General features: G+C 40.5%; 1 protein-coding gene across 1 annotated transcript; it reads left to right on the top strand.

Moving 5' to 3' along the window:
* The first annotated feature begins 1,107 nt into the window (after positions 1–1,107).
* Positions 1,108–24,842, top strand: MARCHF7 (membrane associated ring-CH-type finger 7). The gene is given in 11 exon segments (XM_071810626.1): positions 1,108–1,327; positions 5,510–5,708; positions 8,738–8,935; positions 11,010–11,181; positions 12,812–12,979; positions 15,861–16,977; positions 17,243–17,412; positions 18,618–18,727; positions 20,120–20,233; positions 23,924–24,032; positions 24,035–24,842. Coding segments are annotated over 10 exon segments (2,439 nt in total). The 5' UTR covers positions 1,108–1,327; positions 5,510–5,552; the 3' UTR covers positions 24,160–24,842.
* Positions 24,843–26,495: the final 1,653 nt, after the last annotated feature.

The following is a 26,495-nucleotide window of genomic DNA, read 5'->3' as shown; positions in this document are numbered from 1 at the left end:
GCTCTGTGCCATCTTCTGTAGTGGGCAGGGACGCTGGAACCAGGACTTGCTCAGGACTGACAGGTTTTGTGAAGGCTTGGCATTCTCAGTGTTTGATAAGATCATCTCCTGCTTTCATAAAGTCATGCAAAATGTTCCCCTCAAGTACAAATGTCTGCCAAAGCCAATTCAGGAGGATGAAGCTGAAGTCTGAACACAATTAAAACACATGGCATTTCCGTCACTTTGTAGTTGGGGAGGCTTTCTCCAGCCTCCTCATCCAGGGAGCTGAAATCAAACCCAGGCTCACGAGAGGCAGCGAGTCATTTATAAACAACATTGAAACGGGAATACGTAGCATAAGGAGCAGACTCAAATCCTCGGCTTGCAGTTTTAAGGCTGAACGTTGAATATGCAAGCCGATTCAAACTGTGGCTTTTGGGATGTTTCTCCACAAAAAGAAATCCTGTCTTTAACACGAAGGGTTTCCACACAGCCTGCAGTTTGCGGAGCGTGTTTTCAATTGCCAACAGCCGAGGGCAGCGCCGCCGAACCTCACCCGTGCGCCCCGCTGCCGCCGCCGCGCCCCCGCGGGCCCGCCCGCACCCTCACCCCGCCCCGCGGCCCCACCCCCCGGCTGCTCCCGCCGTAGCTCTCGCGAGAGCTGCGCGTGGGCGGGGTGCGGGCGGTGATTGACAGCCGCGCAGTCTCCGCGCGGTCGCCATTGTGCTGCAGGGAGCGGCGGTGGCCGTGGCGTGTCAGCCGGTGGGGCGGCCCGGCTGGGCCCTTCGGGGGATCCTCCGCTTCTGCGTGTCGGCGTCCTGAGGGCTGTGCCGCGGCAGTGAGTACCGGGGAGGGGCAGGTGTCCCCATACGGCCCAGCTGGCGCCTGTGTGCGGGGCCGGCGGCTCCGCGCCAGGGCCGGGGGAACCATTTTGTCTGGGCTGGCGCCCGGCTCCTCCGCCAGGCCCCCGAGGGCCACTCGCCTTCCCCGCAGCGGAGCAGCGCGACACCCGTGCTCCGGTCCTCCCTCTGGGGGTCCTCTGCCCCGCGGGGCCGGGCCGAGCGCTCGGCGCTGACTCGCAGCCTGACGCGAGCCCCGGGTCGGCGTTGGCCAGGGCGCGGCTGCGGCCGGGACCTCCGGGCCGGGGCCCGGCGGGCCGGGCCTCTCCATGCCAGCCGGTGGTAGTGCCCTTTTCAGCGGCCCCGCGGAACACCCGCTGCACGGAGCCCGCAGCTCCCGTCTCGAACAGCAGCCCTGCGTCCTGCAACGGCTGCTGCAGCGAATGGTCGACGTCGGTAAATACTGTTCTCGCTCATGGGACTCCCGAGAGGCTGCGGAGTTTTTGGTCAGTCTTTCTTGGCTGAAGGTTGAAAAAATAGCCTGAACAAATAATTGTGAAAACTGAGATAATTGTTCCTGAACTCCATCTTGTTTGTCATAAAAACATTGCTTGTGAGTAAACACTGAGGAAGATTCGTGATCACATGTTTCTTGGGAGAAATGAACAGATGTATATCAAACTGTACAAAAACTTGCAGTCATAAAAGCTCGAGTCTTAAGTAGGAGTGTCACCACGTAGTTCCAAGGTAGAAAAGTGAATTTAGGAGCTGGGAGCGAAGCATGTGGTTCTCTGTGATTGAGGATACCTTGAGCTGTTTGCAGAAAGCGTGGAAGTTGGTTCAGGGCAGAAGAGAGGAGGAGAGGTTTTTATTTGCAGTGTTTGCTGTTTGTGTTATTTTTACCTTTTGAGATTACACTGCTTTCCCGTAAAAATTTCTTGTATCTGTTGTCTCTATCCCGTGGCTATGTTAGGTCTAGTTGGTCTTTTATAATGTAGTTGGAGGGGTGACAGATCAAGAAGGGCAGGACACTTGAGCTGTGTACTCAAAATAGGCTGTTCAGCCCCACCTCTCCTTACAAGCTGGTCATCTGTTTCCCAGGTACAACTTGGAATTTAAAGTTTTATTTCAGAACTTGGTTTCTTCCAACTCGAGAGGTATGACAGGTATCCGTTATTCCAGTAGATTATTCCAGGATTTTGCCATGAAGGTTTGCTAAGTTGTGTAACATGACGTGAGCTGAAGAAATACATTGCTTTGAGAAGAGTGATTTTTTTTTTTTTTTTTTTTTTTTTTTTTGTATTTGTTCCTCAGAGAAGTAATTTCAGGGTTTTTTTTGGCCTCACTACCTTCTGTGAAAATTGAGGTGACTACTTTGTCATTGTAGAACTCATTACAGCATGTTAATTACCACTTGGGATTTGTTGAACTCCAGTGTGGGTAAAAAAAGATGTTCAAGGTTTTAATTTAAGTGTCTTTGTGCTCGTTCAAAAAAACCCTTAAGATGCTGATACTGTAAAAGGGAACCATTCTCATTCCAAAATATCTATAAAAACACAATATTCCTCTTGCAGAAAAGTATTGTTGTGGCTTTAATAATATGACTTCTTTTTAAATTGTGGGACCACTGTCCCATTCTGTCCTGCCTTCTCTGATAGTGTGTTCACCTTGGCCACCTCCTTGTGTTGCTGTGATCAGCATTAGCCTTATGTGTCTGTTGTGTGTGTTCAAGCCAGCTATGAAGACAGCTCTCAAGCTTCAGAGGTGCAGTGCTTAAAATGGTTTTCAGAAAACTCTGAACACAAAAGAACCCAACAAAACACAAACCAGAAGATCCTTACTAGTGTTGATTACCAAAGTTGTGATACCTAGTATCTGGTTTTATCTATTTAATATATTCAAGTCATGGCTCCATTTGCTTCAGTTGCACGTACATGCTTTCATGATTTCTGGTAGTTGGATTGCAGGTAGCTTTTATGATGGATGCCCAGAAGTTGAAGAGCTCTTGTGTAGCTTTTTTTTTTTTTTTTTAATCATTAATCTGAATTACATGCTTCACGACGCTGAATCTTTATCGAAAGGCAAAGATAAAATCCAGTTTCCTTGAGCAGAAGTTATTTGCCTAGGCCAGTAAAGCCTTTTTTGGGTACCTTTCCGCCTCTGCATCGAACAAGGCAGTGTTCGTCTTGTCAGATGCCTGTTTTTATACAACTCTGACTCATCATGATAGCAGATCCTTCTTGTTTGCTGGCTGAGGCCATGACTGCAGAAATTAATCATAATTTGTATGTGTAAACCGACACTAAATTTTGTATTTTCTAACATGCTGCCTTTAGTTTGTTTATTAGGGCATTTTTTGTGTATAGCTTCTGCAGTATTTCTTCACTTAGAGAAAGAAAATACTATGTAGATAGGATCATCCTGACATATTCAGGTTGAAATCACAACCGGTGCTAATTTACAAGATTAAGATGATTGATAAGAGTGTCCTCTTGGAATTAACGCTGGAGGAGTCTTGTGCCTTTTTATGTATGTTTGTAGAAGTGATTTGCTAATCTTGGACTCCATTTCAGCTTCTAGAGATAATTGGCTCTGGTGTCCACAGGGTGTTCTGCCCTGTCTTTTCCTATCAGAATGCTCATTATTTTGTCCTGTGGCTGGTGATTAGTATTAAATTATCTCTAGTCTTGACATTGTTATAAATTCTTACACTTCCGTCTCTTCCTTCTCTTCGTCCAGACATCAGTTTCTACTGATAGGAGCTTCCATCACTTCTTCTAGAACTTTTGCATGTTCTACATATGTATGTGTCTGACTTTTATCTGTGGTCTTTCATTCATCTGGTTCCACACTTGTCTGAAGCAAAGTGATCCAGAGGCAGAATGATCCATAACTAAAATGATGGTGGTAGCGCTGGTGCTCTTTGTCAAGTACTTAGTGGTACAGAATCTGATTCATTATTCTGTGTCTGTCTCTTATATTTTGTATCAGGGTACAATGTAGATTAGCAGTGTTTTGGATGTCATTTCTCATCAAGACATACAACTGTCCTGTCCAGCATATACCCTAGTGTATAGTACATTCATTTAGCCTCATGGTTTGCAACTTTAATAGTTACTTTTTCACACTCAGTGCAGCTTTGGACAAGTGCTAGATTTGCAGTGCACCTTATGGCAGATTACTCTAAATCTTGAATTAGCCATCATTACAGTGTCATATCTAATGTTACAAATAAGAAGTATGATTGTTACATTTTATTGCATGAACAATCCACTTGAAGTGTGTAGCTTAGGTTATTAGGTTTGTCCTTACTGAGTTTCTTTTAAAGTTCCACGATTGACTGTGTTCTTCTGTACTTTGGAACACTGCTTAGAGCATTCTTACCAGTACAGCTTCGCCAGTTGCATACCGTTGCTCCATATTTACTTAGGGGTTTAAATGTAATCTGAGAAGTGTAGCAAATTCATGGTTTCAGGTTCCTAATCCAAAGTTGGGCAAGTGGGAGTTTTGGATTCTTGAACTGATCTTGTTTAACTGGTGATGTCTCTGGCAAAGGCAAATGTGTTGCTAATGTCTGGAGCATGGTCTAGAAGCTGGTATGCTTCTCTGTAATACAAGCCAGACATAAGGTATGTCTGGATGGATGCAACAGCTTTTTGCAGGCTGTTACTGGTGAGCATGGCTAATATGTGGAAAAAAATGTGCCTTGCTCATTTTTTTCCTTGATATAAGTTGTTCTCAGAAGGTTAGGCCAGAATTAAAAGTGGTTAAATCACACAGGTGGTACCACTTTACCACTTCTGCAAAATACCTTGTAGCACTGGAGTTCTTGGCTGTCTGTTTTAGAGTTGTTAGTTATTGTGCTACTCTTCCTGCACCCCACCAGTGAGGGTACCCCAGTTTTCTTAAGTTTCTTAAGAGATACCTTTTATGATCTGATTCTGTCTGTACTATCCTGAGGAGGAAGAATCTGGGAATGTTACTAAAAGGGTTAGGTATCTCTCTGGAGCCTTTGAGCAACATTAAGTCAAAATATCGTTTCAGGGACAGGAATGACTACAGGATCACTTCTCATGTGGAAAAGGCATCAGCATTTCTTTTGAAATGCCTAGAAATACCAAAAGAGCAAATAAACACTCAGTGACAAAGGTAAATTTATATATGTGTATGTGAGAGATCATGTGCTCTTTTGTGTACATTAATTTTCATGGGAGTTGTCTTTGGAGAAGCTAAATATTTGTCTGAGGCAGCGAGACAGGAAATTTATTTTTTTCATGGGAGAGTGAAGCTTCATAGTTCTGACTGAAGGATAAGTCTGAGTGTAGTTCCTGCAAGTGTTGAGATGTGGTTCACTAGCAGAAAAGTAATGTATGAATTTAGGAAATCCGAGGACTCTTTTCCCTGGCTCCTGGCTCGTTTTCTGTTAATACTAGTGCTGCAGAGTTCTTAAGGGAGTTCTACTTGTAGTACAATAGCAAGAATCTTAAGAATAGCAAAAGGGGCTATGTTTCTAGTTTTCTAATATGGAATGGAGAGGACATGTAAAGAAGGGGTTACAAAAACTAGGGTAAGAAGTCATTTCCCCATCTTACTCATGCACAGTCAGACCACAGTGCTGTGTAAATATTTGTATGTGTGAGTCATATTTGTGATACACTCAGAATGACTAGTGTGTGTTTTTCATGTAGGTCCCTGCTCCTTAAAGAAAAAATAAGCGTGTCCTTATGCAGAATGCAAAGAATGGAGTCAAAACCCTCAAGAATTCCTCGAAGGATATCTGTTCAGGCCTCCAGCTCTCCACTAGGATCTAGAGCATTGACTGGAAACAGTTTAGCTGGTGCATATAGTGCAAGAGAATCTTCACGAAGATTAGAATCTGGATACCAGGTAATATGTTTTGTTGCTTTCTGTAAAGTGTAAGTTAATTTAATGTCTTGTTTTTATCAAGAAAATCCCTAAAACCCAGACAAAAAAGGGTAATATAAGGAAAAACCCCACCCATGGCCTTGCATTTGCGAACGAAAAGCAAGATTAATTCTAAAGTGCAGGAATGTAATAACCAGACCAGTTACAGTATTCTGCAGTGTGAGTGGGTAGTTCTAGGTTTGCCATCTTTACTAGCTTTTGTTTGTAGCTGTACCTTTAAAAATCATCAGTTCAGTGAGTGAAGGTCACCCTGATGCTATGGGTCTGTTTTGGCACAAGGCACTACAGTCTTAACCCTGGGTAAATGGGGTTTTCTGTTGAGGGGCAGTGAGGATTTCATCTGAATTTTGATGTATGTATCACACCGAAAGCTGTCGATGACAAGATGAGCTTATCGGGTGCTGTGAAGTTAGATGTGTTACTGCTGTTCTGAAGGTAAACCACAAGAGAGTTATGTGTTTCGTTTATTACATGAACTGCAGTGTATTCACTGCACTGTGTATCATTTTTTGACTATTTCCTGTTGAGCAAAGTGCTTCTGAGGAATGATCTTGATAGCACTTTCAGGTTAAAACAGAAGGGGAAAATAATTATATAGAAGATCATGTTGTATCCTGTCTTTTCACTCAAATTCATAGAAGGTAGACTGAGAGCTTGTTACCCAAGGCTAGTGTTTAGTGATAAAAGCAGAGGGAAGCTGCCTTTCTTGGCTAACTTTTGGTACTTACAGAGCTGGTAGAAGCAAAATCAGTTATTGCTTGCAGTTTAAGATTATCAGTGGCTGAGACAAGAAGAAACAAATAGTCTAAATGAGATTGTTTGGTCAGATAGGAACAAAATGGGCAGGCCTTTTTGCTTTGTTAATCCACTAGAAGCCTACCTTAAAATACTAAGAACTGCTTCAGTTCCAAAGCATGTAAAAGATATGTCATTTAGAAGAAGTAGTAGTATAACTGTAAGTAGTGCTTTGGGTCCTCAGAGGCAAGAGAACTTGGAGCCTTGCTTTTCAAATATAGCCATTTCTACAGCTAGAGACCATGGTTATAGCTTAGCTCAAAAACATTTGGCGACTGAGCAGTGAAACCTCAAGTGTTTGGTTTTGACTTGGGCCAAAAAAATAAAGGTTTCTATCAGGGGGGGTTTGTTCTTCTTGCCCTTACCTTTTTTTTCATATAGGTGTGAATTCTTGTGTGTCATACGCTTTTGAGATCAGTGCCTCTGCTCATCTGAAGAGGCATAACAAATGGGTTAAATGTAAACTGTATGATCTAATGTATGTGACATAGCGTTGTTTCTAGGTGACTTAAAATGCAAAAAACAAGTTAGTGTAATGGCACGAAGAAAAAAATTCCTGTGCTTTATGATACAACATTGTTAGCCATTTTGTGAGAAATGAGGTGGAAGTTTGTTGGGTTTTGGTTTTGTCTTTTTCTTTTTAATGGTGTAATAGTGTCAAGTGTAATATATAAAATTTTGAATGTTTTCCTCGTGACATTTTTATGCTAATGAAAATAGACACCAAAAATAGAATACCTCTATAATGCTTCAATTATTAAGTTCTGATGAGGAATGTTTAATAGTCCTACCCTTTTTAAGTTTCAGATATAGTGATTAGGTTGAGCTTTCCTCATGTCATGCCTGATCATTACTTTCCCTTAAAGCCTCTTTTTGGATGCCAAATATGTTGCTTTTTTTCTTTCTGTTTTGGCTTTGGGACATCTTTGCAAGAAATGATCGCAGTACAGAGGTGCTGCAGCTCCCAAAAGCTGTGTGGGCATTAGAACGGTAGACAGTGTAATTCCACGAACTGTCTTTTAGAGCTCTGTGAGTGTGCTGTTCATGGATTAAGGTCTTTACTGTGGTGATCCAGACACTTAAAATAAGACAAAATTCGAAGATCTTGAGAATCTTAACAGCTGGAGAAAAAGGAAAGGCAAGTATTTCAAGACCAATTAAATCTGCAGGCATGGCTCTTATTAAGAATGTTTTAAGAGAGCTTTACTTTTCTCTTGAAGTTGTGGAGCCTTATGCTCATGGGTAGATCGTCCATATAAGAAATAATTTGGAAACCTGATGAATCCTACTGAGACATACAGGAAAAGTTACTGGCTGATACTTTATTTTCAGGTTTAGTTTTGCCTGTGACAATGACGAGCATGAATATTCCTTCAGCTTTTTACATCCTAATACTACAACTTTTAAGAAATAGTGATAGAGACTATGGTAGTTGTAGTATTAGTAGTTAATAGGAAGAGGATGGACGAATAGTCACCTAGGAACTCTGCTTAACTGTAATAAAACGGTTGGATTTCTGTTATTTCTATTAATTTTACTAAAATAAAAAACTTAAACAGTGGTAAAAGGGAAGTGTTTAAGACTGGGAGAAGATACTGTGTCATCTGCAGTACTATGTTATGCTTTTCAAGGAGTAACAACTTGATGACATGCTTTGGATTTCTTGTACCATGTGTTTCACTAAGACAGATCACGCTGCTTATGTAAAAATAATTATCTGTTAATAGATCTGAAATGGATTTTTTATTTACCCCCCTCCCCCTTCCTCTTTGCAGCCACTCTTTCCCACGTTAGAACTGATGACCAGGACAAGACAGACAGCTTGCTTTAGTGGCCAAAAAGCCACATTCGCTGTGGCACTTTTCCTGTTATAGACACTTTTTCTGCACATTGGGGTTTCTTTACTTAACATTTTAAAGTGAGGTCCTTAATTCTGCCCTGAAGCTGGAGTGTCTAAGTTGGGGTAATGCCACAGAAGCCTTACATTTCAAGTTTTTGTTGTCTGCAGTCAGATATGAGGACAGATAAAGGAGCTGATAATTGCTAGAAAGTAATGTAAAAAGAAAAAATCTTTCCTTTTGCTAGTGATTCCCTCTCAAGCCTATCTCATTTTTTGTTGGGTATTGCTTGAGATTTCTTATGAAAGATTTCCAGATGTCTTAGTCCCTTCATGTCTCTGTATTTTAAATATTCAGATCAGACAAGAGGCATATGATAAGCATGTTGTTCTTCAGGAGTCCGGCGTGTTGAATAGTTCCAGTAGAGACTGGGGAATTGGAGAAGGAGACACCCATGAAACGCCTTGGAAGCTTACAACGTCCTCTCCAACTCGCTACTCAGGGACACTTGATCATCCACATGCTGGAAGATTTTTGGGAAGCAGAAGCAGACTGGTGAGGATTGCTAATGTGTAATACTTAAATAAAAAATCGGAGGTTTACCTTACCCTTGCCAATCTGAAAAGCTGCTAGCAGGGGCTCACTGTCATGTTTCTAGGTAAGTAGATCTTGTCAAGTCAAGATGAAGGGAAAGCAAGAAGATAGCAATGTTAAGAAATTATTCAGAGGATGAAAATAATAATGTATATTAGTTTTACTAGTATTTAAGAGATAGATTTGAAGTGAGAGTGGCTCTGTGAGTATCCATTTAAAAAGAAAAAATGAGGGTGATTAGAATCTGATGTTGTAGTCCTATGGAGGGCAGAATTAATCTTGTTTGTACTCAGCTTGTTCCATCATGAATTTCTAGGGGTTGTGGTTTTTGGATGGTATCAGCTTTGTGGGTTAACGTGAAGTTCATGGTTTTGGCCACCTGCTGTAGTAAACTTGCTGTGGAGGAGCAGTTCCTGACTGTGCCTACTGGTGTGCTGCTCTCAGATACCCTGAGACACAACGAGCTGCCGCCTGACTGAGCTCCAGGACGCAGGCCCTTACAGCTTAACTGGGCTCTAGAATGTGCTTTCATAACTCCGAGAAGAAAATAGCTTGCTTCTTTGACATGTTCATGCACTGTCAGCCACACTAAAACACTTTCAACTGCAGTAGCAATAACAGGATGGGAAAAGCAGAAAACTGTGAAGATGCTTGGTGGGAAGGTAGTGAACAAGTGAAAATCCCGCTCGCTTTGAAACTGAAAGATATTTTGTACCTGAGAGTGCTCTCACCTTATCTAGGTGGTTTACTGTGACTCACAGGTGAAGACCCTTTAATTAGGGGGAGTCAGGAACTAGTGTGGCGGTGCTGACTTCAGGGGAGGTTAGGGTAGGTGTCTGCACATGGGTGAAATGCAAATGGAGTCTGTGGTTTTAAGTGGCCTGCTTATCTAGTTAAGTTGGTGCTGTAGAGTTTTCAAAATTACGGAGTTTTTCACATTGAGGTTATTTTTTCTGTTAAGTTCTAATGCCAGTGAACACTGCAGAAGATACCCTGAAGCTTCCACTTATCGAATAGCAAATTATTAAAAGACAAGTTACATGTTGAAAAGGTGATTTGTGAGGGAAATCAACCTGGTCTTGTACTTGGTTTGTGACATTTGTGTGTCTCCCCATCTGTCTTTTATGATGGGATAAGAGAAGTACTTAGATACTTCTTAGTTTTAAAGAGTAAAAAGTAGTGACATGACTTCAGTAAAAAACATAAAATATGAATAAAACACAACTCTAATGACTACTATAATTTGGTTCATCCTTAAAGGATCCTGGTTGTAGGTACTCTTTGGGAGCTCAGCTGAGCTTTTTGATTGAGCTCAAGGGTTTTTATATTAAAAAATAAAATGAAAACATTTCAAATGGAAAACAAATTCCTTGGCTGCAGGTAACCAGACTAACAGCTTTATAGGCTATCCCGATTTCTAGTTTTTAATTTTATTTTAGTACTGCTTCTGAAAACTGATTTATTTCAGTGCTGTATACTGCAAAAATTGTTTTGTACCCGTTCTTCACTCTGAACTGTTTCAGTTGCACTTGAACTTAATATATTAAGCTATCTAGACCAGATATATTTTTACTAGAAGCTAGAGCTGATTCCTTAGTATACTATTTTAGATTAGTAAAAGAAAGGATGGATTAATTAAACTATTTAATAACATAATGAAGCTGGTCAGTTTTGGCCATTTCTGGACAGCAAAATTAGGTTTCCTTGGAGATCTGTAAAGCTTTATTTGATCATGTTTATAGCATTTTACAAGTCAGGAATATCTTTTTCCAGTGTAAACCATGTCTCTCTATAAAGGTAGAAATAATGCTGATTGTAATAGAATCCAGCTGTTGTTAGTAGGACTGTCTTGAGTAAACCTGGTAATACTGATTGAGAGCACAAGCATAAATGCTATGTTATTTTTAAATAATAAGGCTTGCATCTTAAAGTTGTTCTTTACTATTTTTGTGAGTCTTGCATTATGTACGCTTTTGTTCACTGTAAGCACATCTCAAATACTGTGTCTGTATTTTTTTTGTTGTTGTTGTTTCAGTCTACGTCGTCTTCCTCTCATTTTACATCTGTGTGTTATGGTGAGTCTGAGAGAACTCAGGGAGCATATTCAAGACTGCACAGCCAGCAGCAAGATAGCGATTCAAAGAGACCGAAGCTGTCTTGTACATCTACCTCTTCTGTGAGAAGTAATGGCTTGACTGCCTTTTCAGGTGAGAAGTTGATTACTAGAGCTTGAGTTACGTGAAATTTATCTAAGTAGTAAGATGAGGTTTTATCAAGTTTTTAAAAACTTACTTAGAAATGTTATGCTTTTGTTACTTTTAAATATTGAAAGTCTGTACCTAACAGGAGAGTATGTTGGCACTGGTAGGAGCATTGGAAGTACTGAGAATGCTGTTAACATGGTCTCTTGAAAACCCAGTTGTATGCATGTCATTTTAAAACTATTACCTGTGCCTATTCCATTTGCAGTAAAACTGAACTTTGTGACTCAAATATGTCTTAATTGGTTGAGATGTCAAGGAGAAAATGCGTACAGCTGCTGTTATGAGTCAGATTGTGTTGGTAAACCTCCACGTGCCAGGGACTGCCGAAGTGATGTCTGCCTCGCTTAGATCTGTGTTTCCAGAAGTGCAGTGTTGTGGCCTATTAGAGCTGGAAGAAAGTTCTGTTTTAGCAGCAGGGCTTATACTCATTCTATAGGCCAAGCGAAAATAAACATTCCACACTGAGAATGTTTATTTAAAACAGATTCTCATTGAAGCTGTAACTATGTGTGTGATACTTGGATAGATGTAGGCTAACCAATATGCTAATGGCAGTCTAAAGGTCAGGAAATAAGTGTCAAAAACTTACATTGAAAATAGTTCTAGAACAGTTTGAAACAGACTGTTAGATCCATTCAGATTACCCTTGTGAATATGGATCAGCGTTCTTTTACATCCATGTGTGGAACCGCACAGACATCCAAATAAAAGTGAATAAATTATTGTTCAAAACCCAGTACTGTTGATGCTAAAGTGACCATTAAAATTTCTCATTATGTTGTGGGACTCAGTCTTTCTATTTCTCGATTGTTGGTCATCACACTGCCAACCAATGAATGCTTAAATTTGGATTTATCAGTTAGCAGTAAAATGAAATCAAGGTGGATTTTTCAGAACTGTTGAAAAATGCTGTTTTGGAACAAGCATTTGGTTCACAGCTGAAGTATGTACAGTTCCCTGTGTAGTTGTTGGAGCTGTTACCAAACAAACAAACAAACAAACAAAAAAACCAAAAAAACAAAAAAACAAAACACCCACAAGATCCCTTTTTAAACTGAAGTGGTTTACTCTGCAGTATGAGCAAGAACAGTATTAATCGTTGTTCTTAAAGTCGTGTCTAAGTGACATTTAAGCTTCAGCTGTCTTTCTGGAAAATTAGTTTTAGGAGCATTTAAGGAGCATCATTAGAACAGCAGCATTTACTAAGTCTCAAGCTGCTGTTTTGCCGTATTGTGAAACCTCTTTAGTAACTAGCTAGCATCAGAAAACAAGATGCTATTTCTTTTCCTCCTCCTGTCCCGTATGAGTGTTAATGGGTCTCACTTTTCACGGAAGTATTATTACTTTTTTGCCAGCTTAGGTTTCAGAACTAACTCACTGCAAGATTAAATAAGTGCCAGCATCAGCAGAGTGCTGCTTTATCTTAGCGTTATGCTGGTGGCTGGCACTTGATCAGCTTAGTAGTATTGTTAAACTCTCCTTGATATGGTATAACCAGAATGCATGCGTACCAGCTTCAGTGGATTTTTAAATGATGACAAAACCAGGGAATGTATTTACTTTTTCTTTCTAGATTCCTCTTGGAGGTACAGTAGGATTCCTAGATCTTCTTCAGTGATGCTTGGCTCCCTTGGAACTGAGCTGGCGAGAGAGCGAAGAGAGTTAGAAAGAAGAGCAGATCTCTCTGTTAATAACCTGGTGGATCACAGCTACAGAAACAGTGACTTTTCATCTTCAACATGTATGTATTGTACAGCTGAAAGCTTGTAAACCCATAAGTTGTGTACCTGTTGGTTTCTTCACATGTTCTTTTAATAATTTCTTCAAAACACAAAGCCAAAAGTCATATTTAATTTTAAGGTTTCCTTTTAAATAAAGTTGGTTGGCTGCTTTCCATGCACTGGCTAAACCATCAAAGGATACATGAATGGTCTAGCTTGCAGATGCATTCAGTCATAAGAAAATGCCATATTGGTGTTTGCCACTGGAACTGTGTGAATAGTCAGCAAGCCTATTTTCTTCTTGTTCATCTTAAGATCTCTTTGTATTTAGCTATGGGGAAAGAAGTAACTTTAATTCAGGAAAGGGTTTTCATGTAGGTTCCCATAATGTATTCTCCATTTCCCTTTGGGTTCTTGAGTGGTTATTAGGGAAAACTGCTAGACCACTGAAAATAAAAATGAATAAACTTATACTTTACATGAGGTGAGAGGTTTGTTCCAGGGTAACTGCTAGGAGTAGTACAGACTTCTGCACTATTTTCACTTTCCGTTCAGAGTGGTGTGGCCTTTTAGAGCTGTCTTGGGAGAAACCCGTCATCAATTGTGGTCTGTCACCTTTTGCAGATATATTGGTGATATTTTATAATATGGAATTTAGAAAAAAAAATTATTTTTTACAATTATAGAAGATAAGCAGAAAGGACAAAAACTAGTTCCACATTTCATCTTGCAGTTTTGCCTTTTCACAAGAGTGTGTTTAACATCATCATACTCTGCATTTCTTTAGTAAGTGGACAGTTGGAGGTTGCCTGATTGACCCTAAAGGGTGAAATGGATGGGTGGACAGCCTCGCTGTCCGTGCTGGGTTTCTAGGAGTAGTGCCACTGCTAAGTGCTACGAAAATAACTCGCAACTGTTTCCTGCTGTGTAATCAAAGCCATTTGACAGATTCTTGGCATCTGTGCAGATGTTTCTTTAGTAAGAATCTACCACGTGCATAAACCTCAGCTTGAATGGTGATTGCATTGCAGGAGCTGTTCAAAAGAACAAACCAAAACAAACCTACAAATGTGGAAGGTTTCAGTTCCAGAATATGTAGAGAAAGCTTCAACCTCCTACCTTAATCTACTTGTGCTTGTTAAGTATTTAAAATATTGAATGAGTTTCCTTTCCTACAAGGTTAGCAGGCTTCAGCTGTGTCCTTCTTTCCCCTCCATGCCCCTCAAATCCAGCCATTTGAGTAAGGAGGCTGGCTTATGTTTGCTGCCCCAGCTGCTTCAAGTAATGGTAACTACAGTTCAGCTACAGTAGAATTCTTCTTAGTGTGCTGAGGTACTTAAACAGTATTTACAGAAAATATGCTGATAAACCTCATAGAGTGGCTTGAGTTGGAAGAGACCTTCCCAGCTACCCCAGCGCCCCCTGCCATGACAGGGACATCTTCACCAGCTCAGGGTGCTCAGAGCCCCGTCCAGCCTGACCTGGGATGTCTCCAGGGATGATTCATCCACCACCTCTCTGGGAACCTGGGCCAGGCTCTCACCACCCTCATTGTAAAAAAAAAAAAAAAAATTTCTTCCTTGTGTCCAGCCTGAATCTCTGCTCTTTTAGTTTAAAACCATCACCCCTTGTGCTATCACAGCAGGCCCTGCTGTCTGTTCCCATCTTTCTTATCGACCCCTTTTAATAAGTACTGAAGGGCCCTAATCAGGTCTCCTTGGAGCTTTCTCTTCTCCAGGCTGAACACCCCAGCTCTCTCAGCCTTTCTTCACAGGAGAGGTCTTTGAGCCTCTGATCACTGTTGTGGCCTTCTCTTGATCTGCTCCAGCAGGTCCATGTCTGTCTTGTACCAGGGACTCCAGAGCTGGACGCAGCACTGCAAGGGGGTCTCAGCAGAGCGGAGTAGAAGGGAAGAATCTCCTCCCTCCACCTGCTGGCCACTGGGAAACACTGGGTGATCAACTGTAGGCTTTAAAAGCAGGAGAGGACACAATGTGGTGACAGTTATCTAATTGGTTATAGGTAATCAAGGTAATCGGGAGAGCGGACGAGATTACTGACACAGAATGGTTAAGTCTGATTGTGCTAAGCCAGTTGCATAGTTGAACACGTGAACTTGCTTAGTTGTTCCATTGGTAGCAATAGCTAGATAACCCTTTGGGGCTGGAGCAGTTCAATTCTAGTATTTCTTGGGTATTCTTTTTATTTTTGAGGTTTTGGTTTCAGACATAATAAGAATAGCCATCTGATTTAGCTACTGTTCCATTTCTGTTATCCAAAGTCAATATTTTTATGCTACCTTTAAGTAGCGTTTTTACCTGCGGTTCTTGATGTTCTTATGATGAGAAGAGTAAGGGGAGCTTGTAATAGATGAGGAACATATGTGACTTTATCCATGCGTTTGCTTCAGGTGCTCTGGTGTCTGCTACATTGCTGAAACTTTGATTAATCCATCTTTCTCAGTCTACAGGCAGAATGGACCTGTAAGTTATAAATAATATGGTATATAATTTGCTGGTTTTAATTCAGGTGCTGTTATGTGACTTCTGAAAGATGGTCAAAACCTTCATAGTCACGTATGAGAAAGTGAGTCATACCTTGATAATCTGAAGACTTTAGGGGTGTTAGATTCCAAATAGATTTACCAGAGTGAAACCAGTCTAGGTTTTAGTTTAACTTTAGAATTCTGGTAAGTAAATTTAAACTTAATACTGCTCTGGAATCTGCCTGCCAAGTTTGAAGCAGTTTTGAATAAGGATCACGAAATCCCTAACTTTTGCATTTACACTTTAGAGTTATTCATCTGGAATGTAATTATCAGAGAGCTGTAGCATTATCCATCTGGAATGTAACAGTTGGAGCACGTCTTTTAATAGTATTTCCTCTGCTTTTCTGCAACAGATCTTCAAGACAGACCTGCCTCTTCGTATGCAGAGGGAGCAAGACCAAAAGAGAGCTCATTAAGCACTTTGAGGCTGAATGCATCGATGAACCGCCAGTTGCCTTCTGATCATCAGCCATCCTTTTTCAACAGAGACTCTAACATGAGCTCTTCAAGATCCAGCTATTCTTCAAGACAAAGGAGAAATGAATTGGAATCTCCCCAGAGAACCATGCAGCCAGAATTTTCTCTTACTGCCATTAGAGATGAAACTCGTTCCTCAAGTGGTTCTGAAAGGGTTTTATCTTCTCGGAGGCCATTGAACGAGCCTGCAGCCGACAGTGAAGGGAGGCGCACAACCAGACAGCTGCTGTCTCGTTTAGCATCTACTATGTCATCCACATTTTTCTCTCGAAGGTCTAGCCAAGACTCATTGCACACAAGATCATTAAGCTCTGAAGAGTCAACAGTAGTCCCAAGAGTTCAGGCTTCTACCTTATCAAGTAGTAGTGGAGCTGTGACTCCAGATGTTCCAGGACTTCAGACATCTGAAGCTTCTCAGGGATTTAGTTTTCTTAGACGAAGGTGGGGTTTATCAGGAGTTTCACAAAATCATAACTCTGATTCAGATGGGGAAAGTTACAGACCAGACTCTGAAAGCAGGAGCACAGGATCCTGGTTGTCATCATCTTTGAGGAACAGATGTACACCTCTCTTTTCCAGAAGAAGAAGAGAAGGAAGAGATGAATCTGCAAGGATCTCTACCTCTGATGCAGCTGCTAGGTCACAACATCTCTTCAGAAGAAGAGAGCCAGGTGAGGAGACCTCTCTTGAAGCATTAGATGGCTCTCCTCGGGCTTCTGTTAGCAGATCACCAACGCCTGCAGTATCTGGTGTTCCTACAGCTACTGCCTCCCCACCGGACTCGGCCCGCAGCAGAAGTACTTCTGGAATTCTGCCTGGTTCTCTCTTTCGCTTTGCAGTACCTCCAGCGTTAGGAAGCAGTCTGTCTGACAATCTTATGATAACTGTAGATATTATTCCCTCTGGCTGGAATCAGTCTGATGGACAAGAAAGTGGCAAGTCTAAAGTACCTTCTTCAAGAGATCCAGAAAGACTCCAGAAAATTAAAGAGAGGTAAATTACTATGTTTTTTTTTGAGATAATAGAATGTACCTGATTTACCATGAGAGGGTTTTCTGTAACCATGACGTTAGAGGGAAAATTTCCTTCAGGGAAGGTGGCAAGTCAGTTCTCTGTCATCTGTGTTCTCACTTTTGTCTTTGGAGAAACTTGTTCTAAACCTCATTGGTTTGAGAACAGTTGGATGAATGGAATTGTCATTGTAAACAGTCTTACATGAAATGTGTGACAGCATTTGTTGATATTCCTTCCTATTCAGCCTGCTTTTAGAAGATTCTGAAGATGAAGAAGGTGACTTATGCAGAATCTGTCAGATGTCCTCTGCAAGTTCTGACAACCTTTTAATAGAGCCATGCAAATGCACTGGAAGTCTGCAGTATGTTCACCAGGAGTGCATGAAAAAGTGGCTGCAGTCAAAGATCAATTCAGGTAAAGCAGGCTTCCAGGTACACTGGGAGGCTTAGCAGAAGATTACTAACATGGAGATATTTGTTTGAAAAACAAGCAGTTGGGGACAAACAACAGTGTGGCACTTCCAGGCTTATTGTGACTACACAGCTTCCCATGTTAGTTCCAAGAACTGTGCTTGTCATTCAAATAATTATATTTTTGGGATCATCCACTAAGATATTAGGCCAAATATAACCCTGCAGAAGTGTGGCTTTAGAGTTACTCTACCACTTTGCGTGAGCTTGTTCCCCACAGTTCCTCATGCTTGTGCTTCTAGTTTTTTAGACTTTTATAGCCAGGCTGCCTGTAGTAGAGTGATAGGAATTTGAAAATCCAAAAATGTTTTTCTGTTGTAACTATATTTAAATTTATATACTCTTTTCTTGTTGTGTGTTTTTTGTTTGTTTGTTTTTAGGATACTAACACCTGTTCAAGGCTGTTAAAACTGCTTGTTCAAAAAGTTACTTCAAAGGGCATATAGAATTTTTATTTTTTAAGAAACACTTTAGAAATCACACACTGTACAGTTGTTTTTGTAGTAGATTGACTAATTTATAATTAAGTTATCTGTAGTGGTTTTAAGACTTAAAAATAGGTGGCTTGGTAGAAGACATGAACATCATGGTATACTTTTTACCAAAGGAAGGTGCTGGCATCTTGGTTACTTTTTTACTCAGTATCAGAGGACTCACAACAGTGTAGGGATGTATTAGAAGCCTCTGCCTGCAGGAGAAATTAATATGAGGTATTTAACCATATAAGACATAGATCTACCATAAACTTTATTAACTTTTTGCTTATCGAGCAGCTTGTTTTAAACCTTGTACTGAATGACAAAGTATTACTCTAGCAATAACTTTAAGCTATTGCAGTATATTTATTGTAACTTTTGTGTATATTTGGGTTACACTGTAAAATTCAATTGGCCCAAGCAGTGATTTTATGCCAGACTTGCAATAAGATGCACGTCCAGAATGAACATGAGGCAGAGAATAAACATTCTATAGTGTTTAAATTCTGACAGTAGCAGATAGTCACTGCATTCATATTAGAGGCTTACTTTTCTTCTAATATTGCTCTGTAAAATGAAGTCAAGAATTAGTTACAGTCGGTAATGCTTGTCTGTCATTTGTTAGAGATTATTGCAACTCCACACTGACTGTCCCTCTGCTCCTCCTCACCAGGTTCTTCTTTGGAAGCAGTAACAACGTGTGAGCTGTGCAAGGAGAAACTGCACCTGAATCTGGAAGACTTTGACATTCATGAGCTCTATAGGGCACATGCTAATGAACAAGTTAGTATATTTTGCGTAGCTTGGTAAGTGTTGCTTTTGTGCTGGGAGGGCGCTCTTCTTTAGGGAAGGAAAATGCGTCTCCTTTTCAGAAGGACTGTTATGCACCTAAAGTAATGTCAACATGCAACAGATGTTTTTTTTCCTCAATATGCAGACAAATTCTATCTTCCTGCTGTGCTTCCTATAGCTGAGCTTTCAGTAAGTGTCTCGTATCTCTTATCCGTTTCTTACTTGTGGATCTGTCATCAAGCTTCACAGTCCGGTGTCTCTGCTGCATAGGTGCAGTGGGAATACTGGTATGGTTAGGTTGAATTTGACATTGTCATTAATTTTCTTTGCTTTGAGCTGTTTGTTTTTTAGCGCACTTAAGCAGTTGTTTTAAACATTTAAAAACTTTTGTTTCATCAGAGTGGTAGAAACTAACCTGTTTTTTAACAGCTTCCTGCTGCTCCTTCAAGTCCTTTCCTAATTTAGAACAACTAAAGACCATTAGTATGACTACTGTTATATAAATACATTATCTTGAAACTACTGGATTGTTTAGTATTTAAAAGTTAATAACAAAAATATGGTGATTTAATTAACTTAATTCAGGATTTTTTCCTCCTTTTCTGGCTTGTATTTTGTGAGTATAGAAAGACTAAACATTTCCCTACCGCAGAAGTTGAAAGAAGATACAGAGTGACACCGGTTTTGAGGGCAAGCATCAGTGTCTGATTTTCCTGTTATTTAGAGTAAGCTCTTGCCCTGGTACTGTTGTGCCTGTCGCTTGTGCCAGACTCTGCAAAGTCTTTCTAGAGAGTGCCCTCACCTTATGTTCTAGCACTACGGATTGGTGGTTACTGTCATTATACTTCGATAGAAATAAGAGCTTTAAAACCTTTTCTTAAAGAATTGACTCTAAATGACCAGTTTGGCAGTAGCATTTTGAAAGTTTATCTTATTAGGGAAAATAATTTCTAAAAATATTCATAGCATCATAAAATTTTTTACAGCATTTCCTTTTATTTTGGCTTTCTGTAAAGCTTTGGGAGCACTGAAAAGAAACCAAAACCGTTTGCTGGTTGGTTTGTTGTGGTTTTTTGGTTTTTTTCCCCAGTGGTAAATACTGACTTTCAGATTCCTTCCTGTGAACTAACCATGGTGAGATTTTATTTACAGAACTCTGTCTTCAAGGATAACATGTTACATGTGGTGTGGGTGGGAGGAACCGAAGGTATAAATACTTTCAGTACTTAAAATTGTTTTAAGTGTTACATTTCCCTAATTTTCTTCGAACAACCGGAGATGAAATACATGTTTCCAGTAAAATTTAATTATGATTCTACTTCTTGAATTGTATATGCAGACTTAATACTGACATCTGGAATGTTTGTTTTGATCCCCTTTAAGGCAGACTATGAACTCATCAGCTCCGGTCTCTACCTTGTAGTGTTATTACACTTATGTGAGCAGCGCTTTTCTGATATGCTGGGAACTGCCAGTGAGGCCAGCACACGTGTCAGAGTAAGTACAGTGATTTTATGGCAGGAATTGCTCATACAGAGAACTTGGAACTAGAATGTTACCTTGAGTGACCTAGGAGCTCGATATCCGGGAAGCGTGCTTATTTAGCAGATTTAGTTCTAAAATGGTCTGGGTTTGTCAATGCAGTAACACCATGTTTGAATTGAAACTGAAGGTGCTGCTTTATTGCTGTTACTGTGTTGCAAAATAATTTTTTGTCAAGGTTGTTGGTAATACATTGCTTTGTACGTGTGTTGTCGTGATTATTCTGAATTTACGTGAAAATGGAAGATTAACCTCCCTCTGTACAGGACATGCAGTTAGAGAATGTTGGACTGTCTTATTCAATTAACTTTTCTCATTATGTCAGTCAATATTGCAAAGGTCTGGACCTTGCAATGCTTGTCAGGTGGATTGTGCCTAAATACGTACCTTCATATTACATGCTGAAGCTGAGTGGCTATGATATGATTTTCTGGCATTAGTCAAAACTCTTATTAGTTGTATTTGACTAGCTTCTTGTCACTTAGATGTCAAAACTCTTATTAGTTGTATTTGACTAGCTTCTTGTCACTTAGATGTCTTGGCTTAGAAATGCAATAAGTACACATTTTACCAGTAAGAGCTCATCATACACAATTATTTCTGCATAGTGGCTCATTCAGAAATCCTATATTCTATGCATTTATTTGATACTAGATAATTAAGTGGTGCTCTTCCTCAGCTAAGCTCCTACAAGCCAATTTGTTTTCGTTGTTACATACAAAGAATGGACCGTATTAAGTTTGTCCAACACTTACCAGAATGGTTGAGAGCAGGTACGAGGTCCCTGGGGCAGGACTGTACTCTTAATCTCTCACTGTGTTAGAACAGTGGTTCTCTTTTCTGTAGACGTATGATGTAGAACTTGTATGCCATGATCCACAAATGGCATGTCTGGTTTTCTCTGCTACAATTGTAGAGACAAAAAAGACATATAGTCTAATAGTAGCCAGCCTCAGTACAGGTTATTATATTGGGTGTGTTGCAGAAATAAGGTGTTTTTACTGTTTTTCTGTCAGATGTGGCACTGTGCAGTTGTGTGCCAGTGCGTTTCGAACCATTGAGGGCGCTGATGTGTGTTCAATACCAAGCATACAGCTGAGCTGTGGAAACTGTAGTAATCTTGTTCCATTTCATTTGTGTGTCTCAACATGTGCACTAGCACTGAAACGGGTGTAGATTGTCACTGACAAGAAACACTTGGTTGAGACTTTGGAAGTTGCTTGAGGAACTTGTATTCCAAGGGATTGTGGTACCACGGACTTCTAACACTGAACTGCCACCATTGCCTAATAGTAATCCTGCTCTCGAACTTTTTGTTTATTGTAGCTAAAATCTTAAGTGTATGTATGCATTTTTCATTATCCTAATTCAGAGGGCCGTGTTTTGACATATTAATGGTGAATTGAAAGGATCCAGCTAATGCCATCTGTACAGATTATGGTTTTCTGCATTACAGTTGCTAGGAACAGTTTTCGTAAAACTGGCCCTTGCTTATTTGTTCTGCCTTCAAAACTGATGTGTTTTACAGACTGTAGAACGTGGAGATGATGCCACCAACTGCTGCCAGAAACATTTGACGTAGCGTGGAAGCTGAAATAACTCTGCAGTAGCAATTTGAAGTCTAATATGTGGGCATTTGCATTAAATTTTGCACTGATTTTTCTAAGCTGGGCAAATGGGTTAGGATAATCGGCATCTGGGACAAAGCTTTGGGGATGTAAAAAGTGAAGAAAACTGTGCTAACTTGTTGCAAATTTCTGCAGATAACTTTGCAACTTTTAAACTACTTTCTCTCTGCCTTGTTTCTAGTTTATTAACCTTGCAAGAACTCTTCAGGCACATATGGAAGATATTGAAAGTAGGTGCTTCCCCTCTTCCCCTCCTCTCCAATTAGAGCAACTCAAAGTTAAATGAGTACGAACCTCCTTGCCAGGATTCATAATACTGAACTTAATTACTGAAAATTTGACTTTACCCAGCAGTCCTTTTTCCATTATCAGTAGCATTATTGCAAGAGGGAACTGGTTTTAATTCTCCATGATTAATTTCCCAACAGCATAGATTTGTTTAGACCACAGAAGTGTTTTCTGCAAGTGATAACGAGGTTCATGACTAGTTACAGCTTGGTTATTTGAATTCTAGCAATATGAAGTTATGGAATTGGTGGTGACCTTCAGCTTGTAGCCTTTTACATGAGTCCTAGCAGAAAAGAAACATTTGAAGTTGAATTGCACTTCAATTATCCTACTTCTCCTGCCGCTTCTTCTTCTCCCCGTTGTTTTTTTGCCATCTTTTCTACCACCCGCTGCTTTTTTTTTTCCTATCCATACACTTTTCAGTTGTGTGCATCACTTGATCAGACCATGCACTTTGGGCATGGAACTGAACAGTTGCCAGCTGTGGCAAAGGACCACCCTGCTCTTCACCTAATGGCTTCTTCGGTGTGCTTGAATGAAAAACTGAGTGCTGACCTGTGGTGCATGTACCCAGATCGCAGGCACTAGATGAAGAGGCACTAGAAGGGTACTTGATCTGCCTTTTTTGGCTTTCCCTCTAATGTGCATGTGAATGTCAACATTCAAAGTTTGTATATGAATTTTCAGTGCACAGGGTGCATTTGGAGTACGATAAGGAATGGTGTGGGTGTGTGTGTAAGTTTTAGTTCAAGGAGCAGATGATTATTTTTACGTTCATGGCAGCCAAAGGTAGACTTGAGTTTAGAATTTATTCCTAAATTATGTGCATCCTTTTAGAGTAAAAAATTAAATCTGTATTTGATTCAGACTTTATCTGACTTGCAGATGAGGAATACCGAGTTTTAGATTTATTGTAGATACTATTTTATTCACATTTCTCTCTGAAGAACCGGAGAAGTGAGGAGACAGACCTTGCTGCTTTCTGTGTTCAGAGATGGAACAAGTTACTCAAGTGAAAATACTTTCTTGACTGCAGAGTTTGCTTAAGAGGACAGATTAAATTCCTGTTACAGACAAGCTAACGCTTTGCAAACTTATTCTAGTTGTCTGTACTGACCTTATTTAGTTGACAAGGGTGTATTTGTCTTTTAGTTCACCTTGTGACAGTAAAATCCTATGCATATGTGGACTTTATGTTCCTTTTGCATATGTTGAAAGAATGAGAGTAGAGAGAGGAGCTGCTTCCAAGTAGGCCTGGCTTTACTGCATTAAGCAGCGTATATATGAGAATTTAGGAGTCTCTCTGTAGTTTAGTCTGCTGAACATTTCTAGATATTTTAGCATCCGAATTGTTAACTTGGTGAGCCGTTTCTTTCCCTGTGCTGGGTGTTGCTGTCATGGATTGAATATACTCTCCTCTGACTACTGTTGGAATTAGCTGCTGTAAACACTATATAAAAGTTGAATCTCTGGCGTAATTAAGTTTTCTTCCTTTTATGTTGAGGAAGGACAGCAGGAGGACTCTGCATTTTGTAATGTTGAGTTTTGATTTGAAAATGCCTTATTTTTCAGACATAAGGTGCATTTAAAAATGACACAGGGTTTGGGCAAGTATTACAATGTGCTATTTAACAGTATAAAACTACTTTTATTTCCTCTACTGATCTTAAAGTGCTCTAATTTCACAGACCTTTGTCAAGGCTGCTGATTATACTGTGTTGTTCAACAGTTTCTGAGGATGATTCTGAAGACTGATGCTGGCAGGACTTTGATACTGCAAGAGACAAGTGGAATTGCTGCAGAAATGCTGAACTGGCAAGAACAACATCAAAATACATTTTTTTTTTTCCTCTCCTTAGTAAAAAGTGCATTGATATTACTGTAGTATCTGAAGCATTGTTGAATTCAAAATCAACTGCTGCACAGCGGAACTCAGCGGACTTGAGAACTACTCAGCTTGTGTGAGGATTAAAGATGTATAAAGCAACTTGGCTTTTTAAATGAAGAGGATGATGTGCTTTGTTTGGAAGACATCGGATTTCGAATATTTAAGGGAGCTCTGTATCTACCTTGATGTTTCCTCCTTATTGTAGTTGGCTTTCTGGTTCTGTCTGTCGAGCTGTGCTCCTCTCCCGCACCAAGTGGTGATCGTGGGGCTCAGGGTGGGGGGGGGCAGGGAGGGCGGGGGTGTCCGTGGACTTGAATAAGTTTTGTTTGGGGTTTTTTAAACGCCTCTGTTGACACATTGTATAAAAACTGATTGCTGCAGTGTTAATGAATGAACAGGAGGATGAGCAAGAGACTGTAGAGATTGTTTGGGTTTTGGTTTATTGGAAGATTTTTGTTTAACTCAAAAAGCAATAAGATCTTGCAGTGGTCTTCTGATACTTAGTGATAGCTTTTTAATGTACTGGTTTGGAACCTTGAGATTATATTTGATATGAAGTGGCTGTTCCATTGTGGGATATTGCAGGAGTAAACTCTTGCATTTCAGCATTCCTGGCAGATCTGCAACTTGATAAAGACCTGAGGCTGTTTAGTTTAATCAGACTTTTGTAGATCCCACCTTCACTGTTCAAAGCACTGGCTGTCAATGTGTTTTCTAGTGTTGTCACTTCTTTCTAAATAAAGATGACAGAGGTAGCATCTCTGCTGGTATTGTCTGTTTTATTTAAACATGGATATCTACAGGAACTTCAACTTGAAAGCTTAGAAAGCTATGGTCTGTGGTATATCTTTACTAATGTTTGTAAATTCTTATGCAGATATTTAAGGTTGTTTCTGATCAATTTGGATTAAAATGCTTTATATTAATGGTGGTACAATAAATTGTCATACATGTATTAGAATTGTATTTGCTATAAATATTTATATTAGCTTTTAAAAATTACTACAGTAACAATGTATCTGCAAAGAGTGAGGTATATTGAAACATCTTGAGTTCAGTTTATTTTATGTAGAACTAACTTATGTGGTAGAAAGTTCATGCCTCAACAGCCGAGATGAACTTGTGATGTTAAGAGTTACCTTTGCTAGCGTCACACGAGATGGCCTGTCCTCAGGCTGGAAAGAAGATGGAATTTGAAGGCAATGGCACATTTTTGTGCTCATTCGGGTAACCTTAGGGCTGGATGTGCAGCGCCCACACTCAAAAGTATCATTCTAGCAAGTAGTTGAAATACAGCTCTCTTTTAGACATTAATTTGAAAAGTGAAGGTCCAGGCATTCATGAAAATGTTTCTAAGTAATTTCTGAAGAAAGTTAATTCAGGTTTATAATAGAAGTTAAATGTTTAATTCTCTCATGGTTAGTTGGTATAGCTTAATAAAACATTGTACAGTGAAGCAGACAGTATTTTATATGTGCTGAACACATTTGGAGTTACAAGCATGAGCTCTGATATCCTTCAAGTCATCCATTTATTAGAGTATTTTTAACTTTCTTTCCTGTCCTTGTAACAAGCGTTCTGTGGAAGTGAGCAATGTCAGTAGCTGCAGTTCCATGTATAAATATGATTCAAGTGAATTGTCACCTCATCTCGCAGCCTTGTTGAGCTCTAGTGCAAATGAAGGAGGGACATGGGAATATTGTGGTGGGATGGGCCAAGAGCAGAGGGTCTGACGCACTGGACAGAAAGCTGCCCCCGGGAGAGCTCTGCCGAAGGGCAGGGCCAGAGCAGCCAGGATTTGCTGTCTTGCGCACACCCGTGCTGCGAGGTCTCTGTCCGTGGCAGCGTCTGTGTCCGTGCACCTGTCTGTCCAAGCAGGCGTTTGTCTTGTCTGCTGGTGCTGTCTCGTGTCTGCACCATCCTCTTTCTCTGGCTTTGGGGACATGGGGAATGGCCACAGTTTGTTGCTGGCTTCAGCTGTTCTCAGGTGTACCTGACCCTCAGTGCTGGGCCCAGATCTCCCCAGTGGGGTCAGTAACGACTGACCCAGGTGTAGATGGCACCAGGCTGATGGGAAGCAGCTGCAGAGCTGAGCACCTCTTCTCATCTTGGGGCAAGTTAAGAGCTGCGAGGTTGATATAGCCCAGGAGGGTTGCTCAGTACTGTTGTGAGTCCTTTGGGTGGGAGCTCCCTCAGATGGAGATGCTTCAAGTGTCCATCCTGGGGTTCTACGGCTGCTCCTGTGTCAGCAGTTAGAGGGAGTGCATGTTTTTCCATGTCACAATTCTGAATTTTGCTACTGTGTGAGTGCTACTCTTTAGTTGTGTGCCAGCCTCATGTTCCAGGTTGCTTACACTGCATTGGGTTGTGTTGTTTTGAATGTCTGTTGTTGTGTGCGTTGTCCCAAACCTGG

The sequence above is a fragment of the Patagioenas fasciata genome, chromosome 7 (genome assembly GCF_037038585.1).
Source record: "Patagioenas fasciata isolate bPatFas1 chromosome 7, bPatFas1.hap1, whole genome shotgun sequence".
Classification (NCBI taxonomy): Eukaryota; Metazoa; Chordata; class Aves; order Columbiformes; family Columbidae; genus Patagioenas; species Patagioenas fasciata.
This window is presented reverse-complemented; position numbering and strand designations above follow the sequence as displayed.